Source organism: Ctenocephalides felis, unplaced genomic scaffold (assembly GCF_003426905.1).
Source record: "Ctenocephalides felis isolate EL2017-DRISC unplaced genomic scaffold, ASM342690v1 CF-g0.4_SCAFFOLD_02205, whole genome shotgun sequence".
Lineage (NCBI taxonomy): Eukaryota > Metazoa > Arthropoda > Insecta > Siphonaptera > Pulicidae > Ctenocephalides > Ctenocephalides felis.
Window position 1 is genome coordinate 8,989 of NW_020538359.1, and position 17,553 is coordinate 26,541.

A 17,553-nucleotide genomic window follows, 5' to 3' on the forward strand; every position below is an offset into this window, starting at 1 on the left:
AAAATATCACATGGGGCCTACCAACATAAAAACTGTTGTCATAATAAATTATAAAACAATTTAACAAAATAAAACTTTTACACAAATGGTCTGCGACTAACGATTGAATGAAACGAACCGTCTACTAAAAGGTTATTCAATATTATAGTTACATCTTACGATAAAAATCAAATACAAATTCAATAGTTGAGATTCTTATCAATCATGTGGCGCACAAATATTATTCTCGCGTTAGGCAACCGAAATATTCCAACGAAATTATTATTATATGTCTTCGAAAATATATTTAAGTTCGTCTCTAGTTTTTGTATTTTTGTCATAAATATATATTTGCCTCAAGTTTATAAAATACGCTTTCCACTTTGCTCTCTGCAGTTGAATCCTTCGACACTATAATAATGCTGGGCAATATAATTGAATCAATGCCTTCATCAACATTTTAACTTTTAATAGTCAATATATTATAGGCTATGTGATAATAAATTAACTGCAATTGAACACTTACAATTCAAAATAAATAAAATTATTGTTCCGTTATGCTTATGAATTTCCACAAACATTGAAAAAAAAAATGCAATTAATATGTATTTATTTTTATTGAATTTTTATATAAATTACATTGACCATTACATAATATATACACTTCGCATAATAAGAACTATTCTATATATATTTTTAACATATTATAGGATTTGTGGCACTGTTATTATAGGTTTGTGTACACTACAATTTTATTAAGAAAGTAAAAACATACAGTAATTACTTTCTTCCTTCCTTTTGAACAAACATTTTTATTATATGTTAAATTTTAAACAAATGGTGAATGAAACTTATCACATAAGACAATTTCAATTATGAGTACATTGACAATTGATTTAAAAAATAAATAAAACTGTGACATATTCAAAAACGTTTCATACTTTAAGTACATTAACAAACTATTTTAAAATTTTATATATTCCTATGGTAATTCATTCTATTTGATGGACAGTACACATTCCTTTTAAATACAGTTTTGTCTATCATCAAACTATATACAAGTCATTATTAGTAATATATAAACATCACACAGAAAACTCTGGTCGTCAATTATCTTGATCTATAATAAATCATTCATACTATAATATATAAACGTTACAATATTAAGTTTGCTCACACCAAACAAATCATACAGAAATGCATACTATATTCAAAAACAAACTTTATAATTTTCAATTATTCAAAACATATCATTCCACATTCACACAAATATCATTCACACTTATAATACTAAAATCAGTATTGAGGATTTGGTGACTGCTGTGGTTGCCTTATAGCATGGTGTGTAGGAGGTGCTATTTGTTGTGGCGGCCTCACTTGGCCCTCTTGATTTGGCCTCTGCGTTACAGCACTTTTAACATATGTAGGTTGCCCCCCAGAATATGCATTTGCATTCTGTGCTGTTGATCCTTGGTATGAACCATATGAAGAATCATCAGACTGTGTGGACTGTCCTCGTCTAGGCCCAGTTGTGCCATAAACCGATTCAGGTCTGTTACCTCGGTTGAATTTGCCACCCTCATCAAATTTTTGGGTTTGCACATCTCCTGTTGGGTTTGTTCTAGTTCCATACACTCCATTACTGTAGCCTCCTTGAACTTCAGGCCTACGCTGGCCATACAAAGTGTTTTGAGTATTCTGATTCTGTGCAACGTGTTGTTGACTCACTTGCTGTTGTTGCTGATTCAATCTCATCGGGTACAAAGATTGTGCGGGCACGAGAGGTCCGGGACGAGGCAACAGTTCTCGGTTTAATGCGGAGTTGGATTTTGTGTAAACGGATTGAGAGCGATTGAGATTGGCACGAGTCAGTGGCGGTGATTTACAGTATAAGGATTTGGTACCACCATATATAGATTCCACACGATCTAATTTGTTAGGTGGCGAATACAAACTAGCCGTTGCCAAACTTGAACAGTATGTGTTGCCTCCTGAAAAAATACAAATAAAAATTATATTATATAACATGGCAATTCTGTTATTGTGTTATTTATTATGTATTATTAAATAATCCTTCTATTAACGAATATTAAATAAGTAAATCAATTTACCATGTGGTGGTGCCCCTACAGCTGGTCTGTAAGTATTATAAGCCGATCCACTGTGAAATTTCTGTTGTTGCTGAGCACCATTTCCCTTGTTTCCATCTAAATCATCATATGTATCTTCGTCAGAATCGACACTTCTTGAATCTCCTCCATCCAAAGATGTGGATCTGTTAGATCTATTGCGTTTGGGATCAAAAGCAAACGTGTAGATCAGTCCTGATGCGATTCCGCCAGCGACCGGACCAAACCAGTATACCCAATGGTTGTCCCAATGATTTAGCACGAAAGACGGACCGAGAGAACGAGCTGGATTAAGATACGGCATCTGGAAGAAATAATATTATTATATATAAAGCATAATAACTTGTAAAAATCATTGAAATTATTTCAATTGATCTCATGTCCTAAATTACCCGTACTTAAATCTATATAAAATTAAAATACGGGTTCTAATGTATGGAACTCTAACACACTCTTAATCAAAATCGTGGGCTTCAATACTGTATTATGATAAATGCAAGTGTAATTCAAATCTACTTTTAGTAAGTTCAGTTCTACTACACTTTGACCTATATCATTGTATTGAATTTATTTATTGCTACTTGTCCCGCATAACCTCGTGATAATGTATTAATCTAATATAATCAATCAATCAATTGAGAATTCACCATTCATTTTGTTAGCTAGTGACAATTATTCAATGACAACATAATTCATAATATAGTCACAAATAGACGAATATAATTGTATTTTGTACTGTACAAATGGTAAAAGTGCTGTTTGAACCAGAACGGATAAGATGAAAATCCTTATTTGACTTCCACTGGGTAAAAATCAAGATTACTGTTAGAACAATCCGAGTAATTTTATTAATTTGGGTAACTGAACATGTCGCAATCTTGGCGCAAGTGCATTTCGCGCGGTCGCTTACCTGCGTCCAAGCGGCATACCTGTGCGGCAGGTGTCCGCGTCGAAAAACAAACGAAATTACGAAAACCGAGAGAAAGAACGATCTTCGACATCAACAGTCGATCCGAGTAAGAAGTCGAATTCCTTCTGTTCAAATGCACCGAAAGTAATAACAGGGCAATAACGTAACAGAAAAGACGAATCATACGCAAAACTTCACCTAATAATTTTTTTTTTGTTACAATTTATTTTTGTTAATCAAGACTGTCTGTCTTAGAATGTCTTATTTGCAAAATTGATATGAGCAAAAAAAATACAAAAATACAAAAAATGCAATAAATTGAATATAAAATAAAAAAAAGTTAAAATAAAAATAAAATAAAAACAGTAATACAAAAATAATAACATAAATGAACTATGACGTGATGATGTATGCCGCGTACTACGTCAGGCGACGCCTAATAATTGGATTCGAGATTGACAATCGACCATAGGTAAAATATATATCAGATTAAGGCTTTAATTGTGAATTCTTAATTTTTACTATAACCGACAAAGTTATTTAAACTGCTCTGTTCGTACTTCTGCGAATAAAAATATGACTACTGTATTTCCTCATATTATATTAAAAATGTTTATTATAATTTTAACAAATAATTATTAAAAGTTTTTCGACTAATTTTTCTACATATTTCTAAATAACTAGACATATGAATACGCGAGTGTCAATATAATTTTTCATAGTACAAGAATTAATGATTATAACGAATTAAAAAAAAGTTTAAAACAACAATTTTACAAGAGATAAATTAAATTAATAGTTATTCCAACTCTGCTGATGAATATATCTAACGAAATACTAGATCAAGGTTATATACAGTGTTATCTTTGTAAAAAATGTGTCCATGAAATAAATATTTTACATTGATTGAATAATGTAACTATTATTTCGTAAAATCCTTTCAAGAATAAGACATTGGATCTCTTTGTTTCCTGGCTTTACCATTGTACCCTGACTATAGAGTAAAAAGAACCAAGTGACAAAAATTTGAAAAATTGCAAAAAAATAGTTCTACAATGATGAATTAGCTAGGTATTTTACTGAACATAGTTAGATAGTTGTTTGTTTGATATGTGTTATTTGTTTTTTTGATATGTGTTTGTTTGATATGTGTTGGTTTGGTTTTCACTGTATAATTGTCAAAATTCAAATTGGATCTTTATGCCCCCTACCTTATATATATAATTAATTAATATGAATACCATCAGTATGTATCATTGGAATTGAAATATTACGAGTACATTATCTCACATGACTCTTGAGAAAAAAGAAATACAATTAAAAGAATTATGTCCCTGTTCCAGATTAGTTTTGTTTTGTACAGAAAACATATTAAGTTATTTTTTTTGGTTATATATTTATGAAATACCAAATATTTATATATTAACATATACAGTACATGGTATAGTTTGTTAAATATCTCGCTTAACGAGCGATGCAATTCATGCTAATGACAAAGCGAATTCTTGTGTCCGAAATTGTGCAAACGGTTTGCATAATCGATTGTCTTTACGAGTATGGTTTTGAAACAAATTATGCGCGTTAAGTATGTGTACCAGTCTGCATCGAGCATTCGTGCGATACACATCGGTAAATAAATTTACATAATCTGATAAGAGCGAGTGAGTCAGTAAGTGAACAATGGAATCTGGCCAGTACGGCCAGGAAAGTGACGACGATGACAGTGGTCATCATGATTTTGAGGATTGTGAATTGAATCCAGTTGATAACAGAATTACGTCAATAGAAGAGTTTGAATACGAAATGGATGACATTAGTGATTATGAAATAAATGATTTGGATAATAATATTAATGAAACAAAAGTTAGTGAAATTAATTTAGTTAAAAATTGTGAATATAAAAAAAGTAATAAGAAAAGTATTAAAAAGGGAGTAATAGATTTTAGAAAGAAAAGAAGATTGTTAAGTAATAAAATATTTGATAAGAATCGCGAAAAGTTAAGTGTGATAAGGAAAAAAGGTGAAATTGAATTACAAGTTAACAAAACACGTTTAGAGAAAACTAATAATGATGGAATTAATGAAAATGATGTAAATATCGATTGGGCAAGTGAAGTAAATGAAGAAATGGATAGTAATTTAAATAAAAAAACCTATGAAGAGGAGTTTTTCTATTATGATGAAAGGAACGAAGGTCCATTTGTTATATATGCAGAATCAAAAGATAAAAATTTGGGTAGACTACATCCAATGGCGTTAGGAAGAATTTTACATACAAAAGTGTCAAGTGTTAGTAATAAGATAAGTAATGTTGCAGCTATAGGTATAAATAAAATAAAAATATGTTTTAATGATTGGAAGAGTGCTAATACAGTGGTAAAACAGAAATTACTGGACGAGTATAATATTAAAACTTATATTCCGAAGCATAAAACTACGAGAATAGGTATTATATTTAATGTAGACCCAGAGATTGAAGAAGATGAAATCATGAGTTGCATTAAAACGGATGTTGAAATTATTAAAGTGAAGTGTATTAAAAATAAAAAGGCATATAATAGCAGCTATAAAACACAAAGAGTGAAGATTTGGTTCAGGGGCAGTTATCTTCCAGAAAATGTATTTATTCATTCAGTAGCTTGCGAGGTTCAACCTTTTATTGAAAATGTTATACAGTGCCACAAATGCTGGAGGTTCGGCCATATTCGTCTTCAGTGCCAGGGCAGGCAAAGATGTAGAAAATGTTCGGATGAACATGATGTAAAAGAATGTGTGAGCCAAATAGAAATATGTGCTTTATGCCGAAATAATCATCAAGCGAATGATAGAAATTGTCAAACGTATTTATATAATAAAAAATTAAAGGAGTTGAAAGCATATCAGAATATTTCTATAAGTGAAGCTAAGCAAATATTGCGTAAGAGAACATATGCAGATATAGTACAGACCAAATTTTATAACAGAGATTATCAAAATGTATTTCCTTCATTAATTAAACAATCAGATAATCCATTAAACAGATTTAATAATAACAAGTTTGAAATGTTAAATCATATTAAAGAAAAAGAAGTAGAAATTAATGAAGAAAATATATTGAAAATTAGAAAACCTAAGCACACGACATTAAGAATTGAAGGAAGACAAAAAAGAATAAATGCAGAAGAATACAAGGAAAGGAGAAAGGAAGTAACGAAATACAATAGTGAAGAAAATAACCCAAATAAAAATGAAGATGAAAAAGAAAAAAAAAAGAAGATGAAGCAACAATTCAAAGAAATTTTTAACAAAATAAGGCACAGATTAAGTTTTAAAACAGAGATAAACACAGAGAATATATGGACAGCCCTGGAAGAAGAAATAGAATCATTGTGTACTGAAAAAGCAGTGATGGAAACTAATAAAATAGGCAATGTTATTGAAGATACAGGTATGGAATAATAGTTTAAAATATAATAAATTCAACAACAAAACAATTATGGCAAGTAGAGTTATTATGGAAAAAAATAAAACTAATATTTTAAATATGAAAAAATTTAAAAATAAAAATATTAAAATTATGCAATGGAATGCAAGATCTTTACCGTCAAATAGAGAAAGTTTAGAGAATTTTATTTATGAAGAAAACATTGATGTTATTTTGATATCTGAGACTTGGTTTAAAATAACTCAGGAATACAAGTTTAAAAATTTTATTATAATTAGAGAAGACAGATTAGATGGAAAAGGAGGAACTGCTATATTGATTAATAAAAATATGAAGTTTAAAGAATATAAAATTAATAGGGAATACATTAATATGGATTTGTGTCAAATGTGTGCTGCAGAAATATTATTAGGAAGTAAGAAAATAGTATGTGTATCATTATATGTTTCACCAAAGGCTAATATTTCAGAAGGGCAATGGAATAGTTTACTGAATGGAATTAAAAAACCCTGTATAATTGGAGGAGATTTTAATGTCCATAGTCAAGCTTGGGGTTGTGACTATGAAGATACAAAAGGACGTAGACTACTGGAAGCGATAGAGGAGAACCAACTTTTTATATTAAACGATAATAATAAAATAATTAGTAATAGAATATGTAAATCAATAGTTGATATTACTATCTGCTCTTCAGACATAGCACATAAAATAGTATGGGATATGTATAATGATGATCTAGGCTCAGATCATTATCCAATAATAATGGAATTAAATGAAAAAAAGATCTTTGATGAAACTACATCTAATAGAAAATGGAGGTGTAGTAAGGCTAATTGGGAGCAATATAGAAAAGAAATTGAAGAGAAAATTGAAACAATTAAGATTTCAAAAAAAGAAATAAATTATGACACTTTTGTGGATATTGTTAATGAAGCAGCAATGAAGAGTATCCCAAAAACTGAAGGAATAGTAAAAAAAGGATAATAAAACAAATTTGGTGGGATGAAGAATGTAACACCTTAATTAAAAAAAGGAGAGAAGCAGAAAAAAAATATAGGAAAAATATGAACTTAGAAAACTATTTACAATGTAATCTTGTTAAAAATGAGGTACGAGCAAAGTTAAAGCAAAAGAAAAAAGAAAGCTGGGATAACTACATTAAAACTCTGAACCCAAACACACCAACCAAGCAAATATATAGTATGATTAAAAGATTGAAAAATATTGGAGAAGATACTGAAAAAGAAAATAAAAGATGCGACAACAATTGGATAGATATGTTATTGAATAAAATAGCCCCAATAGGAGTAAAGGATAGTTGTATGAGATTGCAATACTTGAAAGATAAAAACTATATCAAAGAAGTCATGAAACCGTTTAATATATGGGAGATGGACGTCGCAATGAATAGGAGAAAAGACACTGCACCAGGAATAGATAATATTCATTACGTTATGTTATCTGAATTACCAAATATAGGTAAGGAAGTGCTATTAAAATTAATCAATAAGTACTGGTTGGATACACAAATAGTTAGAGACTGGAATAAATATAATATAATTCTCTTTAAAAAGACAAATGGAAATGCAGATAATACAGATAATTACAGACCTATATCACTAGCATCGTGTGTTGCTAAAACCAAAGATTTAATGATAAAGAGAAGATTGGAGTGGTTTGTAGAGAAAAATAAAATATTATCTAAAAGTCAATACGGATTCAGAAGAGGGCTGAGTACGAAGGATAATTTATGTAAATTAATGGTTGATATTAATTTGGCATTTTCAAGAAATAATTATGTGGTGGCACTCTTTTGCGATATTAAAGGGGCATATGATAATGTCGTCCCAAGTATAATGTTCCAAGAATTAATTAAAATAGGATTACCATTCCGATTGGTGTCAGCCTTAACATTTAATATATATGAAAGGAATATAATAGTTAAGAAAGATAACAAAATAATTGGTGAAAGAGTAGTGAATAAAGGACTACCACAAGGAGGTATACTTAGCCCATTATTGTATGCTATATATGTAAGAGATATTGATAATATTTGGGTAAGAGGTACGAATATTATACAATATGCCGATGACATACTCATTTATGTAGAACAAAGGGATTTAAATCTAGCGTTTAATATTATGAAGGAAAATATTAAAAAACTTCATGGATGGTTGAGGGATAAAGGCTTGGAACTGTCGGATAAGAAAAGCTCGATAGGGGTATTCACAAGACATAGGTTGAATGATTTACCAACTCATATTAGTACGGAAGAGCATTCAATAGCGGTTAAAAATAGTAATAAATTTTTAGGAGTCAAGTTGGATCAAAAATTGAAATTTAAAGAATGTATACAAGATATTAAAAAGAAAATAGAAAAAAGGATAAACCTATTAAGAGTGGTGAACAAAACATGGTGGGGTGCTCATCCACAAACGAGTTTAGAGCTATATAAAACTTTGATTAGACCAATTTTAGATTATGGTAGCATTGCTTATCACAGTAGTCCACATGTAAAGGTGTTGGATAAAGTACAATATAGATGTATCAGAATATGTATTGGCGCAATGAAATCCACGCCAATAAATGCAATGTTAGTTGAAAGTGGAGAATTACCTCTAAAACTAAGATGGAAATATTTAATCCATAAATATATTTATAAGAAGATATTAAGAAGAGAGCCAAATATTATTAGTGGATTAGAAGAATTGGAAAAATTAATGGAGAATAATAAATTTTGGGATAATAAGCAAAATATTATGGTAGACAGTTTGAATTTCATGAAGAAAACTAATGTTTATAAGATATATGAAAACAACGTTAATCTTAAAAAATTATGGTTTGATGAAGGTAAACAATTTTTTGTCAATATTAATAATGAAGAGACAAATATTATAAACAGTAGAGGATATGAGGAAATCTACACAGATGGCTCTAAAGTAAATAATGAAGTAGGGTGTGCCATGATCCATGAGAAGAAAGAATTTCAAAAATTGATAAAACTACCAGATTTTGTTTCAGTATATACTGCGGAATTAGTAGCTATAGGAGAAGCGGTAAAATATATTAAAAACTTGAACATAAGAAGAGCAATTGTATATACCGATTGTAAAAGTTGTGTAGAAAAATTAATAAGCATAAACAAAAAAAATCTTTTTGAGGAAGCAATTTATACAGAAATTCGAAGCGAGTTAGAAAATATAAAATTGATAGGAAATGAGATAAAAATTACGTGGATCAGAGGACATAATGGAATAGAGGGAAATGAAAAGGTGGATAAATTAGCAAAATTAGCAACGAAACAAGGAGAAAAAATGGACATTATGCTGAAAAGTGATGTGGAAAACATAAGTAAAAGAAATGTGGAAGAGGAATGGCAAAAAATTTGGGATGACACGGTAAAGGGAAAAACATATAAGACTATAGAGAATAAAATTAGAAAAAAAACTTGGTTTAAAAGTCTTAAAAATGAAGATAGAAAATTTGTAACTACGTTAAGTAGAATCAGATTAAACCATGGCAATTTTCCAAGTCACTTATATAAAATTGGTATTAGGTCTTCAGCTATCTGTGAATGTGGAGAAGAAGACGGAAATATAGAACATATTATTATGAAATGTAGCAGGTATATAAAACAACGAGAAGAAATGCTGGACAAATATTATGACGACAAAAGTATAATAAAACCAATTGCATGGATTTGCATAATAAGAAATGAAAGAAATTATAAAATATTATATGAATTTATTGTAAAATCTAAATTAGTTATATAATTTTAATTTAGTAATAAGATGTTATTAATGTATATTCATTATGTTTGTATATGACCAAATGTTATATAACGAAGTCAAATATAAAAAAAAAAAAAAAAAAAAAAAAAAAAAATGTGTACAATTCATAAAATTAACAGAAAAAAACTTAGCTGAATATGATTTCCGCTTAACGGTCGTTTATATAAAACTTTTTCGAAAGGATTATCGAGAAGCAACAAAGCCACGAAGCAACAACCGTCAGAGCATCTGCAAGAAGATACCGAAGGGGTTGATTCGTAAACAAATAGAATGTTCGCCTTCTCGCGGTCTATTTCTCTATCCGATCGTTTTTCTGTCTGCGTGAGTGAATAAAATTTCATTTAACTTATAAATAAACGTTAATACTTGATGCATAGCACCTGGCCACCAAAATCATTACTAATGTCCGTCTGTTACGATTCCCGAAAAGGGTTACGTCGGAACGGCAATCTAACAAATCTAACGTTCGCTTACGACGCGATGGCCCACAAGCGGAAAAAACGACATACGAAACACCAGATATGATCTAAAGGAATCATTCTTTTAAAACAAAACCATATCCGGAATGTTAAAAGATATATCTGAATTTTCAATATATTATTAATGTAGCAATAAAGACTTGAAGACAATCAATAACCTTCATTGGGTTGTGCAATCAAAGTCTTTATATGGGCATAATACAAGTAGTAAAAAAAAACCAAAATTAATTATTCAGACCTTAAGTTAGAATTGAAATATTTATCTACTTTTCATATATCAATCTATTTTCTATTAAAAATTAATGAAAATCATGAATTGAAAAAATATATATTTTCAAGTTCATCAAATTATATTATTTATCCCATCATTTAGTGTTAAATAACGAACGAAAAATTATGTTGTTATGTTAACGACGAAAAGCTGACTTTCTAAATTTCGCAAAAGCTAAGAGAAGACTACTTATTTTTAATAATTTTTGCAATATTAATTACAAAATTCGGTTGATATCGTTTTATGATAAAAATATTAAATATAAACCACAGAACATTAATTTTGCTCTCTACGGCGCTGGAATTTGTAGTAATCAGCTTACTAGGAACGAACAAAATATAGTATTGACAAAAGAATCCAGTTATACATAAATTATTCTAAAGAAAATTGTTTCTTCTATTAAAAGATAAGAATAATTTTGCAACTCTTGCACGCGCTTATAGAATATGCATTTAAAAATGATCAGGCGATCTCCGTATTCTATTCCTAATTTTTAACAATTCACAAGAGCAGATAAAATGATAGTTCCTTTAACGGCCACGTCTTTGGACATTTCGAAATAGAAGGTGTAGGGAACAATCATCATCTTTATGTTTAGCTTTTATTCCGAAGGGATACGTGTGCATTGAATTCGAGTCCTTTGTGCCTGTTTACCTGGGACTCTATTGTGCAACGTTGAATATGATGGAAAAAACAGCTCGACACTGTGCAAACACACACGAATCGATGTGGCTGTTTTCCAGGTAGAAAAATTGCATTGTTCTGTCGCATTTGGCGATTCGTTGGAGTCCCATTCGATGGTCGGGTGGTGCGTAAGACATTTATCCGATGTTCGAGATGACTCTGGTCGGAGGCGCGCAACCATTCCCGAACGGACAGATTTGGCTTTGTTTTCTTTGCATATTTTGTATCATTTATATAGTTCCACATCAAAAATATATCGTCTATCCTATGTTTCAAGCAATAACAAGAAACAAAGCCACACCAGGCGCAATTATGATTACAAAATCTGTTGAAGTATTCTTCAAAATGTTTGTGTTGCAGACTTTGTTGGTTTGATCCTTGTTAATCTTATCATGAGAAGCTATATATTACTAGAAAGCTCCGTTGCTAAATACTAACAGTAATCTAGCAAAAACGAGATTTTCTCAAAAAAATCGCTAACAATCTCTAAATTTTTTTTTACATTTGCATGCAAATATTGCATTTTGTAATTGAAAGGTAAATATCTTTAATTCTTTTTTAATATGAATAAAATTTGTGACCTTTTTCTATATTTATAATTTATGCCAGATTAGGTTGCAAACCTCTATTTTCAAATGTTTCGCACTCCGTCCGACGTGAAAATATTATTTACATCGTGTTGTGTACAATGATAGTGACAAGACTCGGATTTATGACCGAACACCATTGTCGCCTGCGATTCTGATATTGATTTAAGAACGTGTTTGGACAAATATCACAACGATCATGATAATCTCTACAGATGCATATTTATTCAAAATAGTACAAAACTATTACAATCCTAATTTATCACTTGAAAAACATAAGTTCCGAGAAAAGAGTCCGTGATCAGAAGAATCCGAACTCAACATTTCACATCGAATTAAAAAAAAAACAATGAGAATATTTGGTTAAAATTAACGATTATAATTTTTTCGATGTCGTTACCATATATTTGCACTCAATAGAAAATAAACGATTCGCAAATTCGTCATAATTTGAAAAGGTCATCAATCAATCAGTCTTGATCAGATTGTGAGAAAAAAGATTCACACAGGGTAGATGTAAAATGATAATAATATAAAGTGAGTCCCTCTGAATTTTTGAAGCATATAGCACTTGAAATGGATAGATCTATTAATAATATGATATGGTTTTCGGAAATATATAAATTTTGAGAATGATTAAGTAGTTTTTCTCAATAGAGTCACAGTTTTGCAAAATATAGCAATATTGAAATTCTTAGTGTATGATGATTCGAATGATATTTCTTAACGATAATTTAAATGAAAGAAAAGGAGAATCACGTATGTGCTTAGTAGACAACCGTGGCTCAAATCATGTTTTATATCTACGAAGACATTTCAATAGATTGAAATTTCGTGCAAATTACTTCAAATTAAAACAAAATAAGTTAGTTATCGCGGTAATAGATTTAACTGTGTTTATTATCCTTCACTAATAAATAAAATAATCTTTTACTCACCGAAACGAAACTGCAAGCTGCGTAGGCAAATCCGGCAGCCGAAGCTTTGGCAGCGGATCCGGCGCTGGAATACCTGGTTTGGTGACTTTCGTTGGCGATCAGATGAGAGATGACGATGGCGAATGCCAAAGCAAATTCTACCCCCAAGCGCTCCCAGGCGGTTAAAGGGGCACTCTGGGCCACCGCCGCTTGCAGATTGCCTTGCCAGCCAGGAACCATCACACTGGAAACGAGAAAAAGAATTTAAAATTTAAACTTAACCGTTTATTATTATATAGTAATTGATCAACACCATGACAATAGAAATATATAGTCCATATGGACCAAATATGCAGTTATTGCATGCACTCTTTAGTATATACAGTTGTATGAACAAATTGTACAACAATGTCATCAATATTAAATAAAGTGGACCTAAATAATACAATTGAACATGTACCAAAGAAAGAAGGTTTCCAGAAATTAAGTACTGAATGAATATTAATAATATTAATATTGAATTATATTATAAAATTTGAAATTATATTTATACATATATTTATTATATTTTTAATAAATGTACATGTTATATAGTGATTATATTTGATTGAATTACTATTATAGAAATATTCTTTAATAATATATTAAAATTGAAGACCTTGTGTGAAAATGACTACTTTGCACTACACTTTGCTTTGTTAATATAATTTAAAAAATGTTAGTATTAGTATAAAAATAAGCATTTTATAATGAAAAATATTAAATTTATTTCATTATGTTGCATTTCACGAATTGTATGTAATTAAATAACGCAATTTCAATAGCTTTTATTATATATGTAATGTAAATATTGATAAATTGTCACAACTTTAATAGAACCGATGAATATTTGAATGTTCACTAAATATATACTAATTTACAATGGTAATTTATTTAACTTACAGTTCGTTGTTATAAGTAAATATTGACTAATAGTTAGAATCTAATCATCAGTTCGCAAGTTAGCATATCTACAAAGAAAGTAACTAACTATGCAAATGCAATTCTATAACCAATTAATACAAAATCTAAAAATGATCTTTAAATGAAGGTTAACAGTACAAATAAATAGTTTATTAACTTCAATGTAATTGATTAAAACATAGAAATGTTTTTAGTATTATCAATTTTAATTGAAAAATGACAAATTTAAATTCATTAATTAAAGCAATCATTGTTGTGTACTGTTGCCTTAATTGACTTTTAAAGTAAGAAGAAAAAACAAGTCGCAGTACAAATTGATGTTTGTTTACAGTAAGGCGGCTAACCGCATTCGGCACTATGTTTTATTACTTAATTTACGATCTTCCAGGCCATCAATGCACTCAACTCTCACCAGAACGTTATAAATAACTGAGAGTACAACATGAGACACAATACTTATCCACGACTGAAATAATAAGCACTAATAATTCACTAAGACTGATTGTTCGAGTATAATTTAATGGTTCTATTACGAAATTCAAAATCACTAACTTCACAAAAAGGGAAGTACAAAATTCGCTGAAGCCAAACAGTCTGATATAAAAATCAGAAACGACTTAATCATGACATAGTTGTGATTAGTAATATATAAAAATTAGCTAAGCCCTTTCTTCCAGTTCACAAAAAAAATAGAATCTATTCTAGGGAGCTCATTGTTGGGTTTGGCGTATCATTTTTATCCATGTTACGTGATGATCGGCAAATCTTTCCTATTGTATTAAAAGCATTGCTCACAACCGTATCATTGTAGGATATTTATACTGGCGGAAATTTCACGAAAACAAGAGACTACATAAATTTATTCACCTAATTTAATTAATAAATTGTTTATCAATATATAAAAAAATGGCGAGGAAAACAAAATGTACTAAATGTATTCCTGAAGCGCATGAAATAAAAATATCTTCTCTAGTCACCCTAACGGCTTCCTTCATATATAAATGTATGAATTCAACTGTTTTTCCCTTTGTTTTCTAAGAGAATTTTATGTACAAGTAGCGAAGAAAATGTCCATGGGTGACATATTCATATTTCATGTTCCATATTTCCCTATTGTTGCATTTACCTCGACGAGTTCGAGTTTTGTTTGTTTTATTGTTGCTTGTAATCTGAGAGCTTAATGCCATTTATTTAATAAAGAAACTGTAAATGTTTTGAAGGAAATTTAATTCCTAACATTAAAATGGGAGATACTTGATCATTCTGAATTAAAATTTCAAGTATTACAGTTTGCAAAATAATATTGAAACAATTATACATAGTTAAGAATGTAACATAAGATTATATTTATATTTAATTCATGAGTGTATATAATCAATATTTTGTATTTGCATTTGTAAAAGTAAGTACAAGTGTATTGGTATTTATATGCTCAAAAAACAAAAAAAAAGTTTTTGAAAATATGTTATTCATTTTCAAAGCTTTGGAACTACGTATGCCCGAATACAAATATGTATAAAAATAAATATTGAAAAAGTTCAATTTAATTAATAATTTTGCACAATAATAGAGTAGTTATCTCACAAACAGAAATTAGTAACATGTTTAAAATTGAGAAATAAAAAATTATTTCCAAAATTGTAGAGTTTTCCAGCCCTCAATCTAGTTAAATTGCATTTCGAGTGATTGCTCTGAGAGCGTCGCGGCCGGCTGTAAAAATAGCTCTCGCATTTCACTCAACCTGGTAAAAGTTGCAGTTTCCAATTAAGATAGGAATCGCAAATATTTATATTTGCTAAATGCAGTAAATTATACTTTTTTTCAATTTTAATTTATCATTTTAATAATTGCTATTAAATTTGAAGTAATAAGCGCATCATATAAAATATTAGTGCCCAAAATTTAAAAATTTAAAAATGTTTTCCGTAATTTATTCAAACTTGCAAACAGCTTATCTTTCACAATGAGTTTATCGCATAAGATCAGTTTATCTAATGGACATGCCCTGGAGTTTAATTTTTAGCTACATGGAACCAACTATGTATAGAACTTCGTTTCGAATTCCATCTCGCGCCACGACTTCTAACTTCTGTGTAGCAGTAAACATGGCGGGCCAGACATGCAATCCCAGAATTAGATCCATGGATTAGAATCAGGACGGAGAAATTTGGCCAGTGTCCAAATGCACATCATATATTCCAATAAAGGTGCTCGTTCGTAAACGAGAGCTTTTGATTAATCGCACTCAATTAATCGCCCACAGGATAATTCAGCAACCGCACAAAACACATTTGCATGTACGGACACATTATGTCAACGTAATGGATGCGTATACGAGAAATTATACGAAATATCATTCCTATTTACGATAGCAAATACAGGAGATTAGAGTAAGCATTATTGCTATTTATGTTTAGCAAATAACCCATACAAATACGTGAAGCCGACAAATGTTATTATCGAAAATCATTAGGTTGTTCGGAAGTAAGTAACTGTATTGTTTTACTCCCAACCTACAATTAAGGTAACTTTTCTTGAGGTGCTTTTATATAGACACCATAAGAACGTTTTCAATTAAGTAATAAAATATAGTAAGCCTAGTTACAAAAAACATATTTTGCATTAAAATAATTAGAAGGCGATAAGTATTTTTAAAAATTGGATTTTGTCGCGAATGTGTATGACGTCAATAATTCATGTTATGGTAGTATTAACCCATAATGAATTTCAAGTTAAAATTATATATTTTCATAAGTCTATAAATATTTTTTGATAACTGGTAAATGAATATATATAAATATTTAATACATTATATTGAAATTTGTATTTGTATCCATAAATAACAGACCAATCTATTCAATTTACCATTTATATATCTCTATATCTAGTTCGTTTCTGATCATTAGCCATTAACAGCACACATTAGAGCGGTGCCTCATAAAATATGGATGAGCTTAATCTATATTTCCATCCAGATTTCGCAGTTAGAATGTTGATAAGCTAATTTTAGACAATTAAAATCTCGCTAAAGCAAATTGTTGGTAAATACTGATGGTGGAATAATATTATAATATAATAATTTATTACAAATCAATTTATCATTTATTTATTGAGATATATAAAACAAATTACATTCGCAAATAGAAAAATCTGTTCATATTTATAATGTTACACAGATTTTTGAAATTGATACTAGATAAACAGATGTGAATGCGCTTGGATATAAAAAAGGTAAAATGATATCCATAAACAAATGATTCCCCATAAAAACAATTCATAAAATATACAAATCGTAAAACAGAGTACCGATAGAATAGTTCGAGAAAAAATGTTCAATATGATTAATGACTATTTTATATTATTTGATTTTATTTTATTACCATAATTTATTGAATTTATTTTGCACTTTTAGTCTATAC

General features: G+C 29.6%; 1 protein-coding gene across 1 annotated transcript; it reads right to left on the reverse strand.

Annotated features, from left to right (window-relative positions):
* Positions 1 to 1,084: 1,084 nt before the first annotated feature.
* LOC113380551 (neurogenic protein big brain-like) lies at positions 1,085 to 13,416 on the reverse strand. The gene is made up of 3 exons (XM_026619744.1): positions 13,193 to 13,416; positions 2,091 to 2,412; positions 1,085 to 1,970 (listed from the first exon to the last, which is right to left on the reverse strand). The coding sequence occupies exons 1-3, from the start codon at positions 13,409 to 13,411 to the stop codon at positions 1,276 to 1,278; spliced, it is 1,236 nt and encodes a 411-aa protein (XP_026475529.1). The 5' UTR covers positions 13,412 to 13,416; the 3' UTR covers positions 1,085 to 1,275.
* Positions 13,417 to 17,553: the final 4,137 nt, after the last annotated feature.

Bases quoted from the DNA above. Each gene is read 5' to 3' on its own strand.
- LOC113380551 (XM_026619744.1), bottom strand. From the start codon at position 13,411: ATGGTTCCTGGCTGGCAAGGCAATCTGCAAGCGGCGGTGGCCCAGAGT. The intron at 2,413-13,192 runs GTGAGTAAAAGA...TATTTCTTCCAG, and splicing joins CAGCTTGCAGTTTCGTTTCG to ATGCCGTATCTTAATCCAGC. The intron at 1,971-2,090 runs GTAAATTGATTT...GTATTTTTTCAG, and splicing joins TGTAGGGGCACCACCACATG to GAGGCAACACATACTGTTCA.